The sequence below is a fragment of the Montipora foliosa genome, chromosome 8, assembly GCF_036669935.1.
Source record: "Montipora foliosa isolate CH-2021 chromosome 8, ASM3666993v2, whole genome shotgun sequence".
In the NCBI taxonomy this organism is placed as follows: Eukaryota; Metazoa; Cnidaria; class Anthozoa; order Scleractinia; family Acroporidae; genus Montipora; species Montipora foliosa.
In genome coordinates this window covers 39290544-39314616 of record NC_090876.1, presented here as the reverse complement: position 1 = coordinate 39314616, position 24073 = coordinate 39290544, and the positions used below count along the sequence as shown (strand labels likewise).

At 40.4% G+C, this 24073-nt stretch overlaps 1 protein-coding gene and 1 pseudogene across 2 annotated transcripts; one reads left to right on the top strand and one right to left on the bottom strand.

Annotated features, from left to right (window-relative positions):
* Positions 1–1048: 1048 nt before the first annotated feature.
* LOC137967308 (tropomyosin-like) lies at positions 1049–19418 on the top strand. Of its 2 annotated transcripts, XM_068813829.1 has the most exons (4): positions 1049–1418; positions 6033–6330; positions 14740–15350; positions 16530–16671. In XM_068813829.1, the coding sequence occupies exons 2-4, from the start codon at positions 6060–6062 to the stop codon at positions 16536–16538; spliced, it is 891 nt and encodes a 296-aa protein (XP_068669930.1). In that variant the 5' UTR covers positions 1049–1418; positions 6033–6059; the 3' UTR covers positions 16539–16671. The 2 variants fall into 2 exon arrangements, with proteins under 2 accessions (XP_068669930.1, XP_068669929.1); XM_068813828.1 differs by lacking the exon at positions 14740–15350 and having other exon boundaries at positions 16530–19418.
* On the bottom strand, positions 16545–24023 carry LOC137967310 (CDGSH iron-sulfur domain-containing protein 3, mitochondrial-like; annotated as a pseudogene).
* Between the last annotated feature and the right edge of the window lie 50 nt (positions 24024–24073).

The window sequence follows — 24073 nt, the reverse complement described above, 5'->3', positions numbered from 1 at the left end:
TGAGGCGCGTTCGATTCCCGTTTTGTGACAGACGAGGCATTTAAAAGTAATTTTATATTTTGGGGAGAATCGTTTTATGCACTTTTCTAGTATTTGTTTAGCAATAAAGGTATCGCATTATAAGTATTTTGACTGTTGTCTTGTTGCTAACAATTTTATTAAAAACAATTATGGAATACATGTGTTATAATGCAACATCAGTTTTGTGGGACATCACTAGCCTTTGTTGCTGGATAGCCAGCAATTTGAACAGCGTGACTCCCAAGCGTGTAGCGCACGGGATATTGCTGGATCATTCAGACAGGTATTAACCCCTTCCAACAGGACTTGACTTCGTTTGGGGAAGCCGTAACACTATCAGATGAGATCGAGGTTATTTGTGCCACAACAAAATGGCGTCCAAACGCTAAATTCACTCCATGCACAAATCTCATAATACACCTCTTCTAGCCCCACACAATTGGCATACAATTGCAAACAATGATTATGCAAAATGTTTGCGGGGGTAAAAGAGGAGTATTATGGGATTGAGCAAGTAGTAAATTCTATGGCATCACGATCGATACCCGAGGGACATCCCGCGGGACTGACTCGATTAGAATGCGTTCTCCTCGAACGCAAAGGGTCTTTGGATTGTGTGTTTGTTTAAGTATATATAGTTGTAATAAATTACACTTAAGTATAGGATGACGCTTCAGAGGTCTAGATTGAGGTAAAACAACGCTTTGCTCAACGCTTTCTTCCAAGCTTGAATCAAACGCGACCTTCCTTTGGTCCAAAGGTGAATTTACCCAAATTCTTCAAGCTATCGAAGGTTCCAAGCCTCGTGATCACAATGTGAACAATGCTGTCGAAAACGCATTTTATGACTGAATGTGGAAGAAAACAGGAATCAGTGGAAAGTCGACCGGAAGCTCGGTATATACACGCCATGCATGCGTGATAGCAATGTTGAGGTCAAGATTGCCCGCTCCTTTTGGACGCTTTCAATAAATAAATGAATAAAAGCAACAGTGGCCCTAAAGACAATCGAGCTGAGTCCTCGGTATCCCTTTATTTCAATAACAAAGCAGCTACTGATTCATGCCTCGGTCAATATTGGGTCCTTGTGACAATAATTAAAGGATATGCTTCACTGCAATTCATTGGTCTCCGAACTCTATTTTTAGGGAATTTTGCAATACATCATCTGAAGAAAAGGACATGAATTGCAACTAGCCTGATGCGCATGTCCTTCAGAGCTTACTTGTGGTCGGTTCCTGATTTTGATTAACTTGTCAATATCTTCGTCTTCAGTCAAATTTTACTAACGAAACTCAGAGAGTTGTATCTCTGTGTGTGTGGCTTCGTCGTGTGAGAGAGTAGCTCTTGGTAGAAATTCTTTTTGCAAACTTTGTAGCAAGGCTCATAGAATAGAGGTGAGTGCACAATTCATTCTCAAGAATTACCTCAACGAAGTTTAATTTAATTGTTTGAGCTTTCACTGAAATCCTTATAATATAGACAAATTTGAACTGGACATAGCAACTGGACATAGAATTTCCGGACCCTAACGCTAACCTAACAAGCTTAGTCAAATCAAAAAAATCTTCTTTAAATAACCCGCGATGAATTGAAGCAAACAATCTTTAGAGATAAAGATCACAACGGTGTAATGTGTAAATGGTAGTGGACGAACAAAAGAAGTTAGTAAGATGTCCATTCGCTTCTTCAAAAGAAAAGGAAACTAATCACCTTCATCGGCGTACCCTTTCCTGTTTTACCAAATTGGTGAGCATGTGAAAAAGGAATCTTGTGATACTTTCATTGCTGATGAAGACACTCCACAGTTATTTCGTTGGGTCCTTGAATTGTTCCTTTTTCTAGCTAAACTCCACAGTGGTCAAACTAAGTCTGATTGCCAACCTGGTTGCAGGGTGAACCTCAACTTTTGTTACAAAGCAACACTCTTAGTAAACATAACCAGTGAAGAATCGTAAACATAGCCACGATCCAGTTCACACGTGAATATTTAGCAGAGCATAATATAGGCTGCTTTTGTATCCAACTCTTGCAAATTTGCCACATTTGACAGAAAGCGCGCACTCCACTTCTCCGGCAAAGTATTCTTGACCAGTCATGATTAAAATAAACAGCAACGTTGTACTTCAATCAGAGGTAATGGTGTCCATCCGTGAAAGCGCCCGCAAACGAGGAAAAATTGTTTCCTGAAATGTTTCCTCGGTGTTCAAAGAGGAAACATTTGCTGAGGAAGCAACATTCTTCTGAACAAATTCAGAGATAATTTTGCTTCTCGGGAAGCAAATTTTGCTTTCGCAACAAATGTTTTCTGGCGCCGCAAACGAGGAAACACATGCTTCCGCAAAAATGTTTCCGCCACATTGTTTCCTCGTTTGCGGGTGCCTTAACAGTCACAGAATATTCAAATCGAAGCCGAAAATGACTAACAAGTGTGATCACTTAATGCCCGTGATTCGGTCCTAGGGATAACATCTTGTTTCGTGTGTGATATTTACAAGTAAGATTGGACACTAAAGCTCTCGACCACTTTCGTCAATGTTACCTTATTTCGCTTGTTCTTAAAGCAAGATTCCTTAAAGGTCCCTGCTTTGTTTTGTATGCAGAAGTGATAAGTAAAACTTTGTTTATACACGCTTGTCCTATCATTAATAATTATACCTAAAAGCTGAGCTGATTTCCACAAAGGGTGTGTGGTTACAATTATTAATTTTGAACAAATTTAATAAAACTATTCCCCATTATTTGCAGTTCGTTAGCATTTCATACAGGGCCACTTATTTCCATATCATTGAATAACAAAAGCTCCTATAAATTGGTACGTGTCTCGCTGTACAAAAGCTTCTAACTAATTTGCATGTGCTGGCCCTTGTAGCACTGAATTCTCCAGTTGCTCCCAGGAGAAAAGTCAGATAAAAGTTATTAACATTCGCTCTATTGTCAACAATGTGTATACCCAAGCGTTTTGAATATAGATACGTCCATAACAAATGCACCTTTTACTGTTTAAGAACCGCTCAGAAACCTTGAGTTCATTTAAGCGAAGAAGCATCGTCATTGGCGTGAAGGAAGTCAATAATGACTGAAGGAAAATCAAGAGTGCGATGGAACGTTCATCAAGCGTGATTCAACATATCTCATGCCGTCTCGTTTAGGGTTCCGCGAAGAAACACAGAGTTGAATTGAAGAACTTGAGATTTATGACAATGCTTTTAAAAACTACTTTTAGATAAAAGCATTCGATGATTATGGTAAATTTTGTGTGTTTTTAAGCGGTCTCTCTCAGGGGTCAAAATTTGCTTAAGCCACGTCCAGATTGGTCTCCTTCAGGGTCACAAAAAGCTTGAGCCACGCCCAGATGGTCTCTTTTAGGGGTTAAATTCAAAATTTCCGACGAGCATCCCCGTCCGTTTCATATTAGACTTCCTTACGGAGTCACTTATCCTTGCTTTACGAGACTGGGTACTGGCGATACGCGACCAAAACCTGCGTCTTAATTGGTCTGGCCTGAGTGTATTGACATCGTCAAGAGGACAACGATTTGTGTCAGGATGGCAAAGACGCGGCGGACCAAATTCCGAACAAGGGACGAGCTCGTTCAAGCTCTATTTCCTAACCGGCTCCTCAGGGGACGAAGTTCAACCAGAAGAGTCTGACAACGAGCAAAAGGGCCCGCAGGGGACTAGTCTGCTTAAGCGGCGTTTCCATGGGGTTTCTACTCCCGCCTGTTCCCTCTTCGGCGGAGAGAAGCCCTGGGAACAAGGTTGAATCTTCTGTGGCATTGAGCAGATATGGGCATTTACAATCTCGTTTCACGAGTCACCGTTCCCTTGGCCAGCGGTCGGGAAGAGAAATTCTGGTCAAATTCAAAAATGTCATATTTGGTTGGTCGTTGAAAAACGGTTTCATTTCCTTCCATTTTCAAATTCTAAACTTCTTCTGGAATTTTATCTATACGACAATGAAGATGATCTAGAAATAAATCTTTTTACGATTTACCAGTTTTTTTTAAACAGCATTTTGAATTTCCGAAATATGTTTTAATTGAAAAAAACGTCTGGTTATTTTTTATTGTCCGCAGTGGTTGGGAGATGTGTTTATACTCATGTGTACTGTCTCGCAAGTGAAAAGTAAGCTCTTTCATGGCAAGGTGAACTCCAGATGTTTTTGTTAATTCCTGACCGCCTCCCTTCACGCACGCGCAGTTATTCAACCAGGACCGGAGTTTTTTTATTCTGGTTTTGGATTATTCTAGAACCTCCCGCGTTCGTTCTGCCGGTGGAGGCTCTGGGAAAGAGATTGGTTATTGATTGTTTAATTTAGAAAATTTGGAAATTTATATATTTGAACTGTGGAATGGGCATGAGATGACAATAGGCCTTATTCACGATAGCCGCCATGCTGGTTTTCAAATTGTCATGCGAATTAGCCATGTGTTTTGCCGGGGGGCAAACATTCGAAAAAAGGCAAATTGCGGAAAATCGGCTCAACGAAATATTGAAATTTCTAAAAGTACATTTTAGAATTTAGAATTAAGTCCCATTTGTAATAATTAAATATCTTTGATTGCCATTGACATTTCGACTTTCTACTTCGTTATCTCCTCATTTTTCACTAAAAAAAAACATCGAAGTAACTTGTGTAATCATTCTATTTCACTGCTTAGGTGAAAAACATTCAATGAACGTGGAAAAAATCATCTGTGTGGCTAAGATGTTAGTTAAAACCTCTCGAACTTGTGTTGTTTGCCCCCTCAGAAGTGTGTAGCTAATTTGCATGATAATAGCAAATCCAACATGGCGGTCATCGCGAATAAGGCCTATTAGAAAGAGCATCGCAGTTAAATAAGAAACTTACGCCTGAACTTGAAATCGAGACTGGCAAAGGATTCGAATCCATGGCCGTCCGATTGCTTTGAACTGTTCTGTCAATTGAGGTATTAAGCCACTGGGAGCTGGAAAAGAAATATTGTACAAATCGTGTCTAAAATGTTGGACATGAACGCTTAGTGTAGCTTTAATGTGTCCTTGCAAACTGTAACATTGACAAATTGATCTCAACCAATGGCAGTTATTTGGTTTTAAGTTGTAAAAGTACGTTCTCGTAGAATTGTTTTTTTTTTTTAATCACTCACTGTAGTACTGTATTGCAATGCTATTGCAATGTATTGTAAAAACAAAAATAAAATAAAACAAAATAAAGGTTTTGCTTCCTCAAAGTTGTACAACATTGTAACTTCATTGTCTTTTTAGGTGGCTCAAACTGGTTTAAACGGTTTGAAGGGAATGTCTTAAAGTTATCCACTACTTAGGTAGTGGTCCCGGTTTGTGTAATAACAGGGAGCTCAAGCACGCACGTTTTTTGCGACGGGTACGGCAACCGCAAGTGAGTTGTTTTCCCTTTTAACGTGTCTTCACACAACCACATTTACATCGCTAAGCATCTTTTCTCTTTTAGAGACGATTAATATAAAAATCTTGGGGACACCACTGTTCTGGCACGCGAAATGTTCTCGGCCTTCCGGCTGCCGTCCGTGTCTCAAAAACGCGCACGCTTAAGCTCCCTATCAATGACAAAAACGAGAAGAACACAGTCTGACATCACCACTTTGTAACAAGCGATAGTATCTTCTTTTAATTTTTGGCAGTCTTCAGAACCTATGGCCCCATACCTAGGAGAGATCCCTTTCATGCATCTGTTTGTATGCCAACACAAGAGTCGAGGAAGCTAATTCAGAACGGGATTCCAGTCAAAATAGCCAGTTTTGTTCTGCAAATGACATTGAAAAGAACTGTGATGCCTATGCAGCACAACTTTGTTTTCTCCTAAGGCCAATTGTTTTGTGACGTCAGGGGCACATGGTGAAAAAGGAAAATAAACTGCGCATATTCGATTCCCTTGTCTCTTCTACTCCTGATTATCCACTCTTGAACGTACATAGTTACGGTAACACGTCTGTGGACAGAATTTCAACTTGGTATTGCAGGAGAAACTAATTGCTCCTCTCGCCGCAGGAAAGACTTCCAACAAATTGTCACAATATGGAGATGGATGAAATGCACCGTAAAATCTTGGACGATCACCGGCGCTACCTCATAAGAAACCTGGAACCCATGAAGTTATTACCATATTTGAACACCGTTCTAGACGAATCAGACCGTCAGGAAATAGAACAGGAGCCTACTGTAGAGAAAAAGGTTGTCAAACTGTTAGATATGTTACCCAAGAGAGGGCCAGATGCTTTTGACGCGTTTATAAAGGCTTTAGAAGAAAAGCAGAAGTTTATAGCTCACTGTTTAAAGCAAGAAACAGGTAACACTAAAATCACAATTATCAAATAATTATATTCAGTAATGGTCAGCACTATTTGGGGAGTGGGGGAGCAGAGTCATGTCGTTCACATCTATCTTTTAACCATCCTCGTTGTATGCGTGATTTACCTGCTTCAACAGTGTTCTACTTGTTTCCCTTGCGCAAATAACGGTCTCTTTAAAGGAGAGTAAAGTATTTTTTAAAGCATTAAATATTTTTATTAAATATCAACGAAGAAACTTGTAAAGCATATGTTTGCTGGTTTTTATTGGAACCAACGCCTTAAACTTTAAATGTGAAGAACTATTTTACGGTGGCACTTAACCATATGGTTCGGTCACGGAATGTGGACTTTGGAGTTTGGACTTTAGACAACGAAATTGAACTAGGTATTGACCAAGGTAATCACTGAAATACTGTGAACTCTAAAGGAAATCGGCTAAAATACCTTCGAGCAAAGTGTAGGCTATCTGCAGCCTCTTCTTTTTGGTATATATTAATTTTAAGAAAAGATAACGGCAGCACCTAGAATACCACTATGATAAGTTCCATAGTCACGCGATTAACTTCCTGAGCACAGTGCAGATAACTATAACTTTAGGCAACGTTTCTTGTTATGTAGGTGTACTAGAAGGGCGGAATATGACAAAATTTGATCTACGTAGAAATTAGTTTTCCTTCTTTAGAGTCGGTGTGATATGAGAACACCGAGGAATGGGACAACTAATGCGAGCAGCAGGGCTCAACATAGCCTGCGCTGCAAGCGCTTCCATAAGGGTTTCACGGAAGGCATAAACCGAGATGTTTTGTGTTTTTACCCCGCAAAAAAGTGGGGGGGGGGGGGGGGGGGTAAGCGCAACTATCAAGAGAGGGGATCGCAGGGCGGGAGGTTACACATCGAAACTTTTAATGGCCTCTTTGATAAGTAAAATTGTTCAGCATTAGATCTCGCCCAAAGCCACTGATTTTCACTGACGTGAGGCGGAAGTAAATTGTCTGACCGTCCCTTGCAGAGTGGCCGGGGTCGACAACCCTGAAAAGCTTATTAGAATCCAACCTCGAAGGAGGCAGAGAAGAGAGACCCTGGGAACGAGGTTGATTCGAATCCTCTGCAGCACATTCTTGTCTAAGGCTAGAATGATATTTCTTTGCATGTTTCAGTTAAGGCACAGGGCTCGTTGCACAATCCCTTGAAAGCAAATTTACCAGATGGTAAAATGTACCTTCTCGTCTGAAGCTTTTCTTGAGTTTCCAACCTGTATCATCTCGTTAAGAAAGGACATTTCAACAAAGTTCAGGTATTCATCGTCTGACGTGGGGTTTGTCATGAGTACTCTTTAGTTGACCGGTAGCTTTTTCTGGAGCATGACACTTTTTGTCTGAACATATCACAATTAGTTAGCAAAACTAACTTCAAAACTGGCCTTAATGGGTAAAACAGCTTTGCCCCCCTGACTGATAAGTGCTGCTATCTATTTATGACGGTTGCTCACATCATAAACGATCATTATACTTTCTTCTCTACTGATTTCAAATTCAAAACTTATTTTAAAATATATGAAAATCTTCTTACTTTAACTGCGGAATGGACATACAGGTAAGTAAGAATTTTAAGATCATCACTGCAGTTAGACAAGAAACTGAAAAGGTTTTTATCTAGCATGGAAACATCCGGATCCAGGCTTGAACGAGAACACCCTGCGTTTGCGGCGCTGCATTTGCTCTTGCAACTGTGCTATCAAGCCAGTAAGGGGCCGGTCAATCTTGAGATCAAGTTATATCCAGTAAGGGGTGTCTCAGCTGATTGAAATGATTTTAGAATGTGCTGGAGCTAAAAAAATACAAATTCGCTAAAAGCGACTAAAAGCGACGGAATTACCTTTGTAACCCCTATTTTTTGGCACTCAAAAGATTCCTCTGGACAAATGTGATGTAATGTCAAAGTTTAGGAAATTTTCACCGAAGGAAATGTAAGAAAAGCAAACTAAACAATGTAAACAACCTATCTTTAGAGAATATTTTAGAAGTTTATTTACATAGACTTGAGAGAGGTGCGATTACGAGCAAAGCGAAATTTCCCGTGGAAAGCGGCTAATAGCGCGCACCAAAAGAACCGCTAACTGAACCATATGGAGCCACCTTAACCCATCGAATCCATCTGAACGTTATCCCTTGACGTAGAAATGGACCACTCAAGTAAAACTCTGACCAGGTTGGGAAGCGCATCCACGATCTTTAAATCACTGTTGCTCTACGCCAGATTGATCTAGATCTGTAAAACAGACGGAGACAATTCCCATTTCAAATTTGAATGGTCATCGTTTGAGTAAGGAAACCCAAAATAAGACTTTCCCTCACTTGACGAGATAAGCGCGACACAAGAAATTCTGTGGTTATGAGCATGCCTCGGATAGAAAACGGTTCCTTGCCACCTTGGGTAAAGTCTGTACTGAAGGCTCAACGAGGAGAATCACTTTGCCAGGAGATGTAAAAAGACATCCGGGACCCTTTATGCAAATGAGAGCCGTGAAGAGCGTGAAGAAATTAGTGTGGTTAAAATTCAAGCCGTCTCCTTGTTCCCAGTTCCTGGTCATGTGGAATAGCACCAAGGTCAAGCTTATGGGAATGTATGCACTTCCAGTTGGGAACCCCCGAAACAACTCAAAGAGTAAAGTGAGGTTCCTTGTTGTCGAACAGCACCTAACTCCGTTGTTAGGATTAAATGCTGCCGAGAAGATGGGTCCAGAGAAAAATTCATGGCGGAGCTTAAAAGATTGCACGATCTCAAGGTTATCACTCCTGTTGACCAGCACACCGAGTGGGTAAGCCAGTTCGTGGTTGCAGTTAAGAAGTCTGGTGAGCTTAGGGTCTACATTGATCCGAAGCCGTTGAATGCTGCTCTAAAAAGAGAAATATACCAAATACCTGTCATTAATGACTTGCTCCTGGATTCAGATGACGCTCGAGTGTAACTAAAGTTGATCTTGCTTCTGCCTTTTGACATCTGGAATTAAATGACGAGTCAAGTCTCCTGACAACCTTCGCCATCTTATGGCTTTAAAGAAATTTGCCATCTTATGCCTTTGCCACCTTTGGAGTCAAGGTGGCTTAGTGGTTATCTATCGAGCCTCCCACCACCGCGACCAGGGTTCAACTCTGGCCCCGGCCTGCATGTCGGCTGAGTTTCAGTCGATCTCAACCTGACTCGAGGGTTTTTCTCCGGGTACTCCGGTTTTCCCCCCTCACCAAAATTGACTCGCAGCTAATTAACATCTAGCTGCGGTGCTGTGCTCCGACATCAAACATGGACTGCATAGCGGCAACCAGAGGCGCCTTTGTATGCTTTCAGCCCGATATCGTGCCCTTCGCAATTCAGTCCTCAATACTGCAAGTAAAGGGTGATTAGCACTGTCAATTAGTATTATTATTTTCACCTTATGGCCTGCAAGTAGCGAGATATTTCAGTATAGCTAGCACCTTCACCAGGAATTACAGGGTCTGTGATATGCAATGCTGATGACGTACTCATTTATGGCAAGCGCGAAGCTGAGCGCGATTAGAAACCTGAATCATTTCATTCAGAAGTCTGAGCAGATGGGCATAAAGGTCATGGGTTCAAACCCCGTTAAGTCCCTTTAGCTGGAGGCTCACATTTACATCAATTTACGTCAATTTGCACAATTTGCATGCATTACTTTTGATATTTTTGTCTTCGTTTCAAAATAACTCTATTCTGATTGGCCATTTTAAACAGTGCGTGCAGAGCCCAAGCACTTGAGGTGTTCTAAGAATAGAAAGATACGAGCAAAGGTTGACTCATAGGGCTTGTGTGGGGGAGAAGCAAACTCCTACTCATGGGCTCCGATCCTGGCGTCCCTGATTCAAATTGGACAACCAATTGCCTTTGCAAGTAGAGCGTTGACTAAAACTGAGGCTTCATAAGCACAGATCGGGAAGAAGTTAGCAGTCGTTTTTGCCATGGAGAAGTTTACACTTCAGCGACCACAAGACCCTGCAGCCCATTTTGAAGAAACCTTTACATCGTGCCCTAAGGAGATTGCAAGGCATCATTATTCGCTTACAGGAGTATGACCTAGAGGTTTGGCTCTGGATCCAAAGCTTCCTGGAAAGTAGATCCCAACGAGTAGAGCATTCGGGTTTACTATCAACATCTAAAGCATGTCCGGCAGGAGTTCCACAAGGCTCTGTAATACCACCGCTATTATTTAACATCTTTATCGACGACTTTCATGATTCCATACCAGAGGAACTTCTTGAACGAGGAATGATGTGTAAATATGCAGATGACTGTGCCGTGTTTGAATGTATCCCAAACGATAGTGAATCTAACCTGCATAAAGTGCTTGACGGTATTCAGAGCTGGTCAATAGAAAACAAGATGATGTTGAATCCAACAAAGACGAAGGATTTGTAGACCTCTTTCCAGAAATCGCCAAGTGAACCCGACGCTCTGTATATCAAAGATGTGTATCTGGAAAGAGTACTTAAATTTAAATTACTTGGAGTATGGCACCCAAATAATCTGGGTTGGAAATACCACATTGAACAAACTGTCAAAAAGGCAAACAAAAGACTTAACTATCTACGAAAAGCAGGTATGCCATTGGAAGTCGGCTTGACTACTTACTGTTCTAAAATTCGTCCTCTCTTGGAATATGCGTCACCGGTTTGGGGCGGACTGTCCGAATACCTTGCAGATGACCTCCAAGGAGTACAAAACAGTAGTCTGGTCAGTGCCTGGACATCATTGGTGCTGCAAGATCAACCCTATCATCATTGGATGAAAGACGAGAACTTGAAAGAACATTGAACACTGCTGAACACCCTAATCAAGTATTTATTAGTACACATGCAAATAGGAACTATAGCCTTAGAACAAATCAAGAAATTAATGTAAAAATACCAAGATCAGGCAATAAAAGACATATGAACTTATTTATACCTAGAGCAACAAGACTCGTAGCCATGTGTGAATATTGATATATCGAACGTGGCCAAAAGCATTTCAAAATGGCGACCTTTCGTGCGGGAAAGGTCGCTAGAAAAAAGAATGGCCGTTTTTAGAGCACAGCAGTAGAGAGCAAAACAAGACCCTATTTAGACCCACGCAAAAACAAAAAGTCGAGTGATAGCCTTGATGATGCTTAAGTGTCATTTCAGTCCGAGAGTGAAAGTGAAACCGTGCCATCGGGGAGACGTGTTGTCGAAAGGGTCGAGCTTGGGTTGCTTTCTGTTTTTTCGTTAACGAGGTTGGTGACCTATCTTTTTTTTTGGCATAATTTTATTCTCTTACTCCTCTTTGTGCCGTAAATTGAAAAAAAAATTACTTAGCAAAAAACGTTACAGGGAAAAAAGTATTCGTAGCACCCGAGGAATATTTGTAGTCAGTGCCTTTTCAAGACGTGTGCCCGTGCCATAAAACAGACATTCAATTATTCCTTTTGAACAACACAATACACCTGTTTTTTCATTTTAAGAATTACGTCAAAGCTGTGCTTCCTGTTCCTGAAAAACGTAGCGTGGACCGATGGAGCAAACTTGTCCTTAATAGATGAAGTCGCAATGATTAAATGAGTAACTTGAGCAAGTTATATCTCGCAAACGAGCTTGGTGACGTATTTTTTCAATTGCACAAAGTTTCGGGTCACCATAATGAAGGGAACAATCGAGAAACGTTTAAAAAAAATCTTACGAAAACTTCTATTACTAAGGAGTCACCTTAAAAATCTTAATTCATGCTTTTTGATATATGCTTATTTTACATGTAAATCTACTTATATTTTTCCCAAGCTCGATAAATAAAGTTATTATTATGTTATTATTATGGAAACAAGATGTTCCTAGCATATGTACCGGTAGGCTGTCCATCGCAGACGATGCCAAGCCGGCATTCGATAAGAAATTTCTTCCACATCTATTCAACACTATGGTTGACTTTAAAAACCCATGCCAAGTGTACTGTCGATTCTGGTACTCTTCTTCTCGCTTAATATCTATAACCTCTGTCAATTGGTAGATTACTTTCTTCCATTTCTTCCGCTTATATACTTCCGAGTCATCCACTGGCACATTTGCTATTTTCAGACTTCTTCTTCAACGTATCCTTACACTACCGTAAATTTTGTCCTCCTACGAATCTTGCACCGTCTCTCAGTTCACCGTACAGTAAGATTTTTCGATAGCCGTGTTCCTAGCAGACACTCTTACAAGAGCCTTTCTTCCAGCTAGAGAAAGAAAGGAATCAGAATTTGAGACTATCAACATGATAAAGTATATTTGCCTGTATCAGAAGCAAGACTACAGTGGATTCAACGAAATGCCGAAATGGACGAAAATAATTAAAGGCCGCGATTCAGAAGGGATGGCCAGAGCCAAAAAGTGAGCTTCCCAACATCGTTTCACAACTCGATACGCATATTTAAACCGTTGAAAGGTCCATAGGCTGCTACAACAGCAAATGTGTCATACATGCTATTGTAGCTATTGTAAATACATGCTATTATGACACTCTTCCTATTTGTATACAAACTATGTTCGTGATGATTGGCTACTTGAAATGGTACTAACAAATATGGACAAAGAAACTCAATTAACTCTGCACAGTACATAGAAAGACGTCAGTATTCGCTAAAGGAGTTCACGGTCTTTTTAGTTAAAAGTCCTGGGTGGCCATCGGATGTTTTCAGATCCTCGTAGCATTGGCTCAGCGGAGAACTTTGTTGATTCTGGGACATCTCTTGGCTCCTCGGCACATTGTACATTTCTAGTAAAGTTTTACCATTTGGTCATGTCCATTTCACTTATTGAAGATATTACATGGCCGCGCGGAGATACGAAATTTCTCTTCGAGTGTTGAAAAATATTTCACGAGTGAGCGAAGCTAACGAGTGAAATATTTTTCAACTCGAGTGACCTATCACCACTGTGACCACTTCACTCTTAATGCCTGCAGAATGAGCGTTTTCCTTTAATTTATCCGTGTATTCACGCCACCATGGTGCCACCAATGGCAAAGATCCTCTATATCCCGGCTCCACAAATCACTAACAACCTGCGATTCCTTAATTTGCTCTGACGGAGGGTTAACTCTCGAAACTGGTAAGCTCACAAATCTTTCTTTCTTTACCATTTTATACTCATTTGATGGAAAAAAAAAATTGTTTCATTCCCCACCGCTGCAGCACCCGCAGTTTTTTTTCAGAAACGAACCCTTTCATTCATTTGGAAATGGTGTGTTTCCCAGTACAGAGCCTCTAATCTTTCGTCTGATCCTGAAAACTCAACCTCGTTCCAATAGTCTTTCATCTCCCCACCCCAAAGGGAACGAGGGAATAAAGACCCTGGTTCAGGCTGGTCAAGTGAGAGTCTGGGAGATGACAAAAAAAACAACCACAGGAACGGGAAGCCACGGTCGTAAATTCCTGAGCTCCCAACAAAAGGGAAAGATTAGATAGATAGATAGATAGATAGATAGATAGATAGATAGATAGATAGATAGATAGATAGATAGATAGATAAATCGTTTATTAAAAGAACAACTCGCAGTTGTGAGACTGAATGACGTGTACAATATAAAATATAAGATAATAAACTAATATACAATAATCTAAAATATATAAATATGCATAAATCTAATAAACCATTCATTCATTCACAATAAGAAGATAGATTAAGCTTGTTCCTTTTGGCAAGTTAATTATAGTATCTACCAGCATAGTTAAAAACGAAAGAATTTCTGGTACGATTGGTCTTAAGGCTTGGTAACTGAAAGGTCCTTTTCTTTCTCAACCCACTACTACAGTATAGGAGTTGGTCTTCGGTGGTAGTAAGTTCATTAACTTATGAGAGTTCTTATTTACAATGCTACCAAACAGCGGCACTGGCAATAGGAGAAAAATAATGTATTTTCCGTACCCCGCGGTTAAAACAGCAACCCCGTTTCTACAATAATAAACTGTTTCCAAGCAATTTACTTGTTTTGGCTTAGGATTAAAATTTCAATAGCTGCTATGCGAGATAGAACATTGAAGATTGCTGAAAAACATGGCGGCTGATCTACCTAAGCTCCAGCCAAGGCTTTAAGCTTCATTTGGGCTGTCACAAACACCAGCGACGACAATATTCGGAAAAGTGTGGACCCATCCCAAGGTGGAAAAATTGCCAAAGTGCAGCGCTGGCAATATGTGAAAAAGAATACATTTTCGTGTCCCTAAGACACGTAACCAGCCTGAACTAGGGTCTTTCTTCCCTCGCTCCCTCTGGGGTGGGGAGATGAAAGACCCTGGGAACGAGGTTGCTGTGTTTCATCCGCCTCGATTGGCTGCCCCTAGATTAGGTTTTCGAGGATGACGTATGGGTGAAGGGTGATGTTTCTTTTACATCTTGCAGATGGGTCTTGCTCTCGCTGCGTGGAACTGGAAGAAGAGCTTTACTTCGTAACAAGTGACAGGGATTCAATCACAGAAGAGAAACTAATTTTGGATAAGGAAGTTCTGAAAATGAGCAAGAGAATTGAAGAGATAAGTCAAGATCATGAACAAGAAAAACAAACCTTACAGGAAGATCTTCAAATCTTGAAGAAAAGTCTCGCAGACCAGTCTGAGCGGGTTGCAGAAGAGAGTACGAAACACGTTCAAGCGATAAAAGATCTCCAACTGAAGAACGAAAAGCTAAGGGACACCATAAATCAGAAAATAACCGAAATCAGTGAGATCACCAAACTGCTAGCAACAGGACAAGCGGCATTAAAGAATATATCAGAACAGTTGGGGCAAACAAATCAGAATCTGGCGAGTGAAAAAGAGAAGGTGAAGGAAGATACAGGAAATTTGGAAGCAGTCAGCGAGGAAGAAAAGGAAATTATGGAGCAGATTGATAGCTTACAAAATGAACATCATAATCACGATGCGCACACGGGTAATGGGGAATTAGAGAGTCCGCCGATTATGCAAAGACGTAGTGTGGATTTGCTCCACGCTCGAAGAAGTGTCACAGATTATGTATGTTTGTATATTTATATTGCATTGTACATGTATATCGCCTGAAAAACCAACAACATAGCGACACCCTTTCAACATCACGCACAATTAACTTCTAGTGCTTGCCCAGTATGGCTATCCATCCCGGCCAAAATTCAAACTTGTTCTGAACCAAACCTTCAATTCAAGCATTCTATCTTGCAATTTATTCAATTCGGAACAAAATATTTGATTAACGAATTGAATGTTTGAATTGCCTAATTGAATGGTTAAATAACGAATTGAATGATTGGATTGCCGAATTGAATTGACCAATGAAATGTCTGAATTGAGCAACTGAATGCTACGGCTGCTCGCAGTTTTAAAACCATCCAGACTATTTGTTATTCTCAACGCTGATGGAAAGAATCGGACTGATTAGAAACCAGAATGTTGCGTTGAAAATGATTCAATCTCGGTATAAAACGATATTTCTGCGATGAAACTGCGTAACCGTTCATCCACTTCTTTCCGTCCTTAAGACTCTTCTTTAACGGAGGCCGTCTCCGAATAAACGCTGAGTCTCTTGAAAAGACGTCAAAGTTGCAATGTTCGTGTCTTAAACTAATCCTGAGGGAATAGACCAATTCGGCTAACTCAATGTTGTACCCAATTCAAATCCTTTGGGAATAAAACGTTTTGTTCCAAGCGTTACCATTTCATTTAAATGTCAATGCTACAGTATCATGCATCTTAACCCCTAGAGCATCTTAAAGCATCTTAACCCCTAGAGATTTGAATTGGGTACTACATTGAGTTACCCGAATTGGTCTACTGCGTTATATTCTTATGCAAACATTTTCTCATTTCGATTAAAAAAAAAAAAAACTCGGGCAAACGGCTTTAGAATTTGCTTCAACATCCTTTCGATTTTGTTGCACGATGTTGACTGCTGGGGTGGGCAAACCGTTTCAACACGCTTTGAAACTCATTCAACATCGGTTCAACTTCGTTTCAACATGTTTCAACACGATTGAAAGGGGGAGGGGGAGCAAACGGTTTCATCATCGCTGTGCAACAAAATCGAACGTATGTTGAAGCAAATGTTCAGGATAAAATGCCTGACTCGAACTCGGACGTCTTTTTATGATGCAAATTAGCGCGCGAAGGAGTTTGGAAGTAGCTCCCATTAATGTTCTTTTCCTTTCCACATTGATACAGGGGTCCTGAACGTTAACAACAACGAAGACAAACATGGAGTTCTCTTCGCGTTAACATCAACTTGGGTAAACACTGGAAGCACTGACGCATCATCTTCACGAATAATCGCAAACACATCTTCTGGTTATCAAAGGAAGGCGGCTGATCTGCTAGAAAATCAAGAACAGCAATATGATGGACATTATCAGATTAGGAAATGCTGTACTTCAGGATTTTTCAGATGGGCAAGAACTCTAACGTGCTACTATGATCAAAAAACCACTTCCTTTTTTCCTTCAGATTTTGAAAGTATTAACCGCTTACTAAACGAGCACGAGGGCCGTACTGGGGATAGCATGCGAACGCAGACGTATTTCCGGCGGTCGTTTCTCTTAACAACCGCCGGTTATACGTTTGCGTTCGCAGGCTATACTGAGGGATATTGGCCCAAGGTCGTGGCAGTATGGGCCAAGTGCAGCGAAGTGGGTACTGTCACGACCGAGGGCCAATATTCCCCAGTACCGTCCCGAGCAAGTGATGTTAGTAAGTTGTTTATTATATGGCACTCGGTTTCTGATAGCAAAACGCCCTCCCGGGGCTTGCACTTAAAGGGCCTCCGCCCTTTCAGTGTCCGTCCACACGTATCCGAAACGTATCCTGATTCACTCTAGTGCTCGGGACTCCTCAAGGAAACAGAGGTAACAAAGCATGCGCCATGAAGTCCTCGGCAGCCATCTTGAGAATTGATTTCACGGCAAGGAACCGGGCTCGATCTTGTTACGTCATCCGCATAAAAAAAGTTCCGGATTTGGCATCCACGCGGTTCCGGATTCATATCGGATTCAAAAATATCCACTCTGGAGAGCGTATTCAAAAAGTTGCGGATTCGTCAGCGAATTCACCGGATACGTGTGGACGGAAAGCGTACTCATCTGGAAAGAGAAAGTTGGGGATTCAAAACCACCCGGATACGTGAACACTGATGTGGACGGGGCCTTAAGTATGGCTGTATACTGCGCTGAAAACTGGAAACTGTCGCTGGCAAGTATTTGTCTCCGTTTTTCCTGCGTGCGTTCAAAAGAAAAAATGACAAAAGGTGGTTGCTCAAGCTCGGAAGCAGGTATAAGCTTTGAATTTTCTCATATTCTTGTCATTAGCTTCCATGCATGTACCGGTAGACTATGAGTTTTCTGTTGGTTGATAAAATTGTCTATGACCTCCTGGCTTTCGGTGATGGCTGTTTCAGTTTCTGCATCAAAAGTTTCCAGATCTCATAAAACTCGCTCAGAGAATGTTCCATTTTTGAAATCTCGGTAAAATTTCAATCATTGTAGCTTTCTCTGGTAGTTTTGCTGTGAAGAATGACAATATTTACATTTTCTTTCGCAGTTTTGGTTGCATGAAAATTTAAAATTTGCCGGCGTTGGACGGCTTGGACCGTTTCCATGGAAATGGTCCGTACTGCAAAATCCCGCCCGAAAAAGAAGCAATCAGAGTACTTAGATTTTCCTAAGACTGGCTTTGCCATATAATAAGATTGCTTAACACTTGACTGGCAAAATTTTGGGCTTTGATTTTTAGCCAAAGGCTGTTTACTTTGAGTGTAAGTTCTGGATTTCACGGTCCGCCATTACTTACGTTCCAAACTGACCGATTGGACCTCAGAGTGTTGGATCTAAGGAAAAGTGACGTCATTTACTCACTCGCTTATAAAATTTCAGCGTGTAAACGCAGCTTATTATGTGTGCAAAACACGGGTTTAAAAGTCTGAAAGCCCGAAACTCCCCTCCTTCATATTAATTCAGCCACGTACAAACGCATTGCATTCTTAAACTATTGAGTCTTTGACGTCATTTTCTCCTGTATCCAAAAGGTAAGTAATGGTCGACCATCAAATAGGAACATTTCAGGCAAAATAAACAGGTGTCTTTTTGAAATCAAGGCTTAAAACTTGGGTCACTTAGTGTATAGTTAACATAGTTTTGAATCCAAAGAAAAATAGATCTTTTGATCATCTATAGGCGCGGAACCAGTTCATAGACCTATTCATTTATAGCGCTTTTTTACTATTCCCTATTCCTGTTTAGTGATCTCAATTTCGTAAATACATCAGTTTCGAGAGCTTTTGATAGTTTTCTTCCCTAAGCGATTGATGAATAGCCCATATTCACGATAGCTGCCATGTTGGTTTTCAAATTGTCATGCAAATTAGCCATGTGTTATGCTGGGGGGCAAACATTGGAATAAAGGCAAATTGCGGAAAATCGGCTCGTCGAAATATTGAATTAACATTGCTAAAAGTACATTTTAGAATTTAGAATTAAGTACCTTTTACAATAATTTTATATCTTTAGATTGCCTCCGACATTTTGACTTTCTACTTCGTTATCTGCTCATTTTTCACTACAAAACACATCGAAGTAACTTGTGTAAACATTCAATTTTACTACTTAGGTGATAAACATTCAATGGACGAGAAACAAATCATCTGTGTGTCTAAGGTGTTCGTTTATAACCTCTCGAACTTGTGTTGTTTGCCCCCTCAGAAGTGTGTAGCTAATTTGCATGATAAAGGCAAATCCAACATGGCGGCTATCGTGAATAAGGTCTATTGTTTTATTTACTTTTTATACACTTCTCATTAATTAGCATTTTGACTTGATAAGAAATCCGAGCGCTCCCCCGCAGGAGACGAACCCTCCGTCGGAGGAGGGCGACTGCTCGGATTTTTTTTCGAGTATCCCCGATTACGAGTCACCATTGGAAAACAAATCTCTTTATTTTCTTAACATGTTTTTGAGAAGAATTTTATCGCAGTTTTTTTGTAACTTTTAGCGTCAAAATTAACATAATTTATTGTTGGCAGGTTGCAATTCACCCTTGGTGCAAGAATGTGATTTTTAATAAACCATTTTTACTGTTATTGTCATTGTCATTGTCATTGTCATTGTCATTGTGATCGTTATCGTTATCGTTATTGTTATTGTGCGACTGTTATGAACCCTGGCTACGGGCGTTTAACAGAAAGTGGTGCCATGCCACCTATTTGTCTTAACACGTAAGAAACCGTTTCTTTTGTTACGTTTACGTATTGAAGCCGCATGCAAACAAACAAACAAATTTCATGTCTTTATTGCAAAAGTGTTGCAACACCTCGAAAATCGTCTGTTACATTTTGGCACAAAATACTTCTGGTAGTACATTGCAAAAACATACTTTTTTCTTCTTGATGGGTGCTGCAGTGACTTCAAGTTTATACACATATCTGCATGCAAATGTTACTTCGCCAATATGATTAACTGATCAAAGCTGACTGGACTTCTTCAGACACATGCGAGCCATCACAGAACGGCGGTGTGCTTGTTCGTTTACAGCCACAAAGGAAGACTTCTGAACTGGTTTCCTCAGCTACGAATATAGCACCGGTTGAAATGAGGTTGTTTTGTGACGCCCATCACAAAAAGGCTGAAAAGAAGAATAAGATCTTGAAGATACAAAATGCACAATACCACTGCAAACGTTCCAAAACGGGATTTACAGAAAAAATCGAAGTAATGCTGACGACGTCCAATTATAACAGATTCTGACTATCAGAGGAGCCAAAATCTTGGGAAAACTTTCCGGTTTGAACATCATTGGCCATGCCATGCACCCACAAATACACTCTATTGCGTCCCGCGCCCCGGGTTACACACACTCTCCTCCATACTAATGTTGATAACTTGGTGCAAAATACTGTACAAGCCTTGGGCCGTTTTTAATCCAACATTGGATTAGGGCTATAGGGGAAACTGAGTAGGGAGAATCTTTTATCACGCAGACAAATTAAGGAATGAGCATATTTTTTTGGTGTGTCACATTTTCCCAACGAGTTCTGCCCGAGTTCTGCCCAACGTTAAAGTTGAATGCAAAGCAGATGCGCGCAGCCAGCCTTAAATACGGGAAAACGTGCGAGAGCAGGTCACCATTGGTTCTACTTTCCCGCGGCGCGAGACTTCTTGAGCAAATCTCAAAGCGGAGTACCATACAAAAGTTGTTCAACCGCGAAATTACTTGCCACACTAAATGGTTTATTTCCGAGTTACTGTTTCCCTCCGTTTCAAAACGAGTCTTCGAGAGAAACCATCAAAATGAGCGCGAGTTTGATTTGCAGCAAAGAGTCACTTTGAAACAGACTCGACATCCAAGTGCTGGGATATGGACTAATGAAAACTACTCTATGCCCCTTTGACATTGAGGTTCCTCGATCCAAGTGGCCCTCACATCATAGATATATTTGTGGGGGGATGGGGTGATATTTAAATTTGCTCTTGTTGCCTCGTAATCTCTTTATTCGGGCACAGAACACGGCAACAACATTACAACATTAACATCGATGCCATTTAAAGTTGCGTAATCCACTACAAACTTAAATTTGAGTCCGATCCGTTTTCACGGTAAGCATGTGTGGCGCATGTGAAAGAGATATCGAATAAAACATAAAGGAAGCTCAAACCAGTTACAATACTTCAAGAATAATCAAAGGGAGCTTCTATATCCACTAATTCCTTGAGACAACCCTTTTGAGAGTAAATTTATTCTTAGGAACAGGTTTTTTCCCAAGGAAAGTATCATATTTCCTTTGACGTTTTGATAGCTTTGTTTCGATTGGCTTTTGCAGCACTGGGCGTCACTTTGCAGTTAGTTTTATCAAGTTCGCAGGACCGGGTTCGTTTTCGAGTTTAAAGACCAAATATAGGCATTTTTAGATTTCTCGTTTGTTGCCGTAGTAACATATTACGTCACAAATGAATTGCTCAGCAATTATTTTGTTTAATTTGGTACTATAACATTGCCTATTCATGAAACAGTGTTGTAGAGTCAATCCATTGAATAAAACACTCCCTTGAGACATTTCACGATTTACAAAACATTCACAAATTGCTTGAGTTTGCTCCAGATTCCTTGAATATGCTTTCGGCAAAAAAAAGATAATACTTCTTCAACACTACAAAAATAAGGTGAAATGATTATCTCACCTGTTTTTTGCTTAGCCCACACTGGCTCCAGAAATATTTCGTTCCCTCCACGAGAGTGACTTGATAAGGAGACTTAGCACTATCACACAAACATCACAGAAACGACTGGCCTGAACAACAAGATTAAATAAGTGCTGTATGGAGAACATTTGTAAGCAAACTTCAGTATTTTTCGTAAAAGAACAATTGACAAAATGATCCGATTCTGACTGGACAAGAGTGCCAATAAGGTTGTATCCAAGGTATCCAAGCACTAAAGGTCCTGTGCAAACAGACACAAAAACTCTGGCAGTTGTTGGTTGGAAGATGTTGAATGGTGTTGGCAGTGGTGTGCAAATTGCTGCAACAACTCCCGACAATGTAAGGGAGTGCAATGTATTATGGGAAGGATACGACCCATTAGACTTTGCGAACTTACAAAATTCGGCTGTCATGTTGTTTTCAACATGCAAATGCATTGCTGTCTCCATGGAGACCATATGTAATGGATGGGCGAGCATGGCCCCAACAATGTTGGAAGAGCTGTGCAAACGGATCCAACAATGTTGCGCTTGTGCTTCGGCGACGACAGAACAAAATAAATGTTGTGGGTTGTTGAAAAATTTTTACCAGTTTCAAACTTCACCCAACAATGCCCAAAAACATGCAACAAGGTATGCAAATGGATGCAGTATATGTATAACACCTAACAACGTTGGGAGTTGTTGTTGCGTCCAGGGCTTTAGGCCTGCAAGGTTTGGGTATTAAAAAAGCACCCACCAATGGGTTAAAATAAGACATTCTCAAGTCTCTTTTTCACAAAGCCTTATAGAAATTTCAGCATTTTCCGCGGTAGACTGGTCGGCCATGATTGTAGTTGAGGAAAAAGGATTTTTTCCCTGGTGCAGGGCCATAACCATCCACTCATGGACAAATAGGAGATGGGTAATTAAGCGCATGCTTTACTTTTCTTTTGTTTTAAAAGGTTTTTTGTAACTGAGCAGAAGAAAGAAAAAGCTCAAAGAAAATTCTGTCGGGTGTATTATAACAAAAATGGTCCACACTATTCTTGGGCCACAATTTGCTGACAGCAAAAATGGAGCGAAAATGTGGAAGGTGTAAACTGCAGCTTGCGGGTTGCAGGTTATGGTTGCATATACATACATACATATACTATTTGTTAAGGCAGGTCAGTTTGCGGCAACCTGAAGGCTGGTGTGGACCTGCCAACACCTTAATTAAAATCTATAAAACCTTAAATGAAAAAAAACTTCCAAAATTTAAAAACCAAAAATATAAAAAATTCTGATTGTTTTGATGTTATCACACAGGCCCTCTTTTTTGAATTGAATTTGGTCCAGTATCTTTGAGGCCTGTCTACGTTTTTGTTTAAAAAGTTGATAGGAGGAAGCACGTCAAATGTTTTACCATTATAGTTGATTCTGTCAGGTTTATTGTACGAAAAATGGTCCACACTATTCTCGGGCCATAATTCGTTGACAATAATGAAGTGAAAATGTGGAAGGACAAAACTGCAGGTTGCAGGTTAGGGCTGCAGGTCAAGTGTTTCACCATTACAGCTGAAACCACCCAAAACTTTACTAATGCTAACAATAGGCCTAAAAAATAATGTTTAAGCTTAAGGTTAGCATTTTTGTAAAGGTATAGGTTGTTTCAGGTAAAACAATGACCTGCACGTAGCCCCTGGATCAACTTCTTGGCTGCACTTATAACAACCTCATTCCCAGGGTCTGTTGAACGACAGTGGACACCCTGGGAATGAGGTTGCACTTACAACTGTGATAAACAGCCGACTGGTTTTCCTCCCGGGTCTGATGGAATTCTTAAAGATGTGGTTATGTTCTATCGTATGTGTTTCATTGGCCATGAAAAAAGCCCCTGTGGGAGTGGTCGATTAAGTAACTATGTATGTAAATGAGTTCATTTCAAGTATTAAGCGGACCCTTACATGTCTTGTCTTATGCGAAGCAATGTCCCATTGAAGTTGTGCACATCAAAATGAAGGCAAGGAGATAAAATGCTATTTCAGAGGCCTCAGAAATTAAAAATAATTGTGCATCTTATTTATTTATTTATTTGTTATTAAAATAATAATAATAATAATAATAATAATAATCATTAATAAATAAATAGATATATAAGATGTTTTTTTTTAATTTCTGAGGCTTCTGAAAACGCATTTTATCTCCTTGCCTTCATCTGTGCCCTAATTAATGATCAACTTTGACCAACCAAGCCACAATGTTGATTTTTCTATTTCTTCGACTGCGCAGACCACAGCGCCTACAAATGCGGCGGCCGCGGGTATCAGAGAATTATTAAACGCTAGATGTAAATAAAATAGAACAAATGCTTAAGTATCGAAAAGCGTCTTTTCCTAAGAGTGTCTCAACTACTTTTGTCGCTCATTGTAGCCTCACCTGTTGGAGATGTCGAAAGAAGTACCAATAGGTGAAAAATCTCCCATTTGTATTTGCCAGCAACAGTTCCTGATCCCACGAAAAAAAGTGTAGAACAAAAACAGGTCAGCGGGTCTGCACAGAGCCG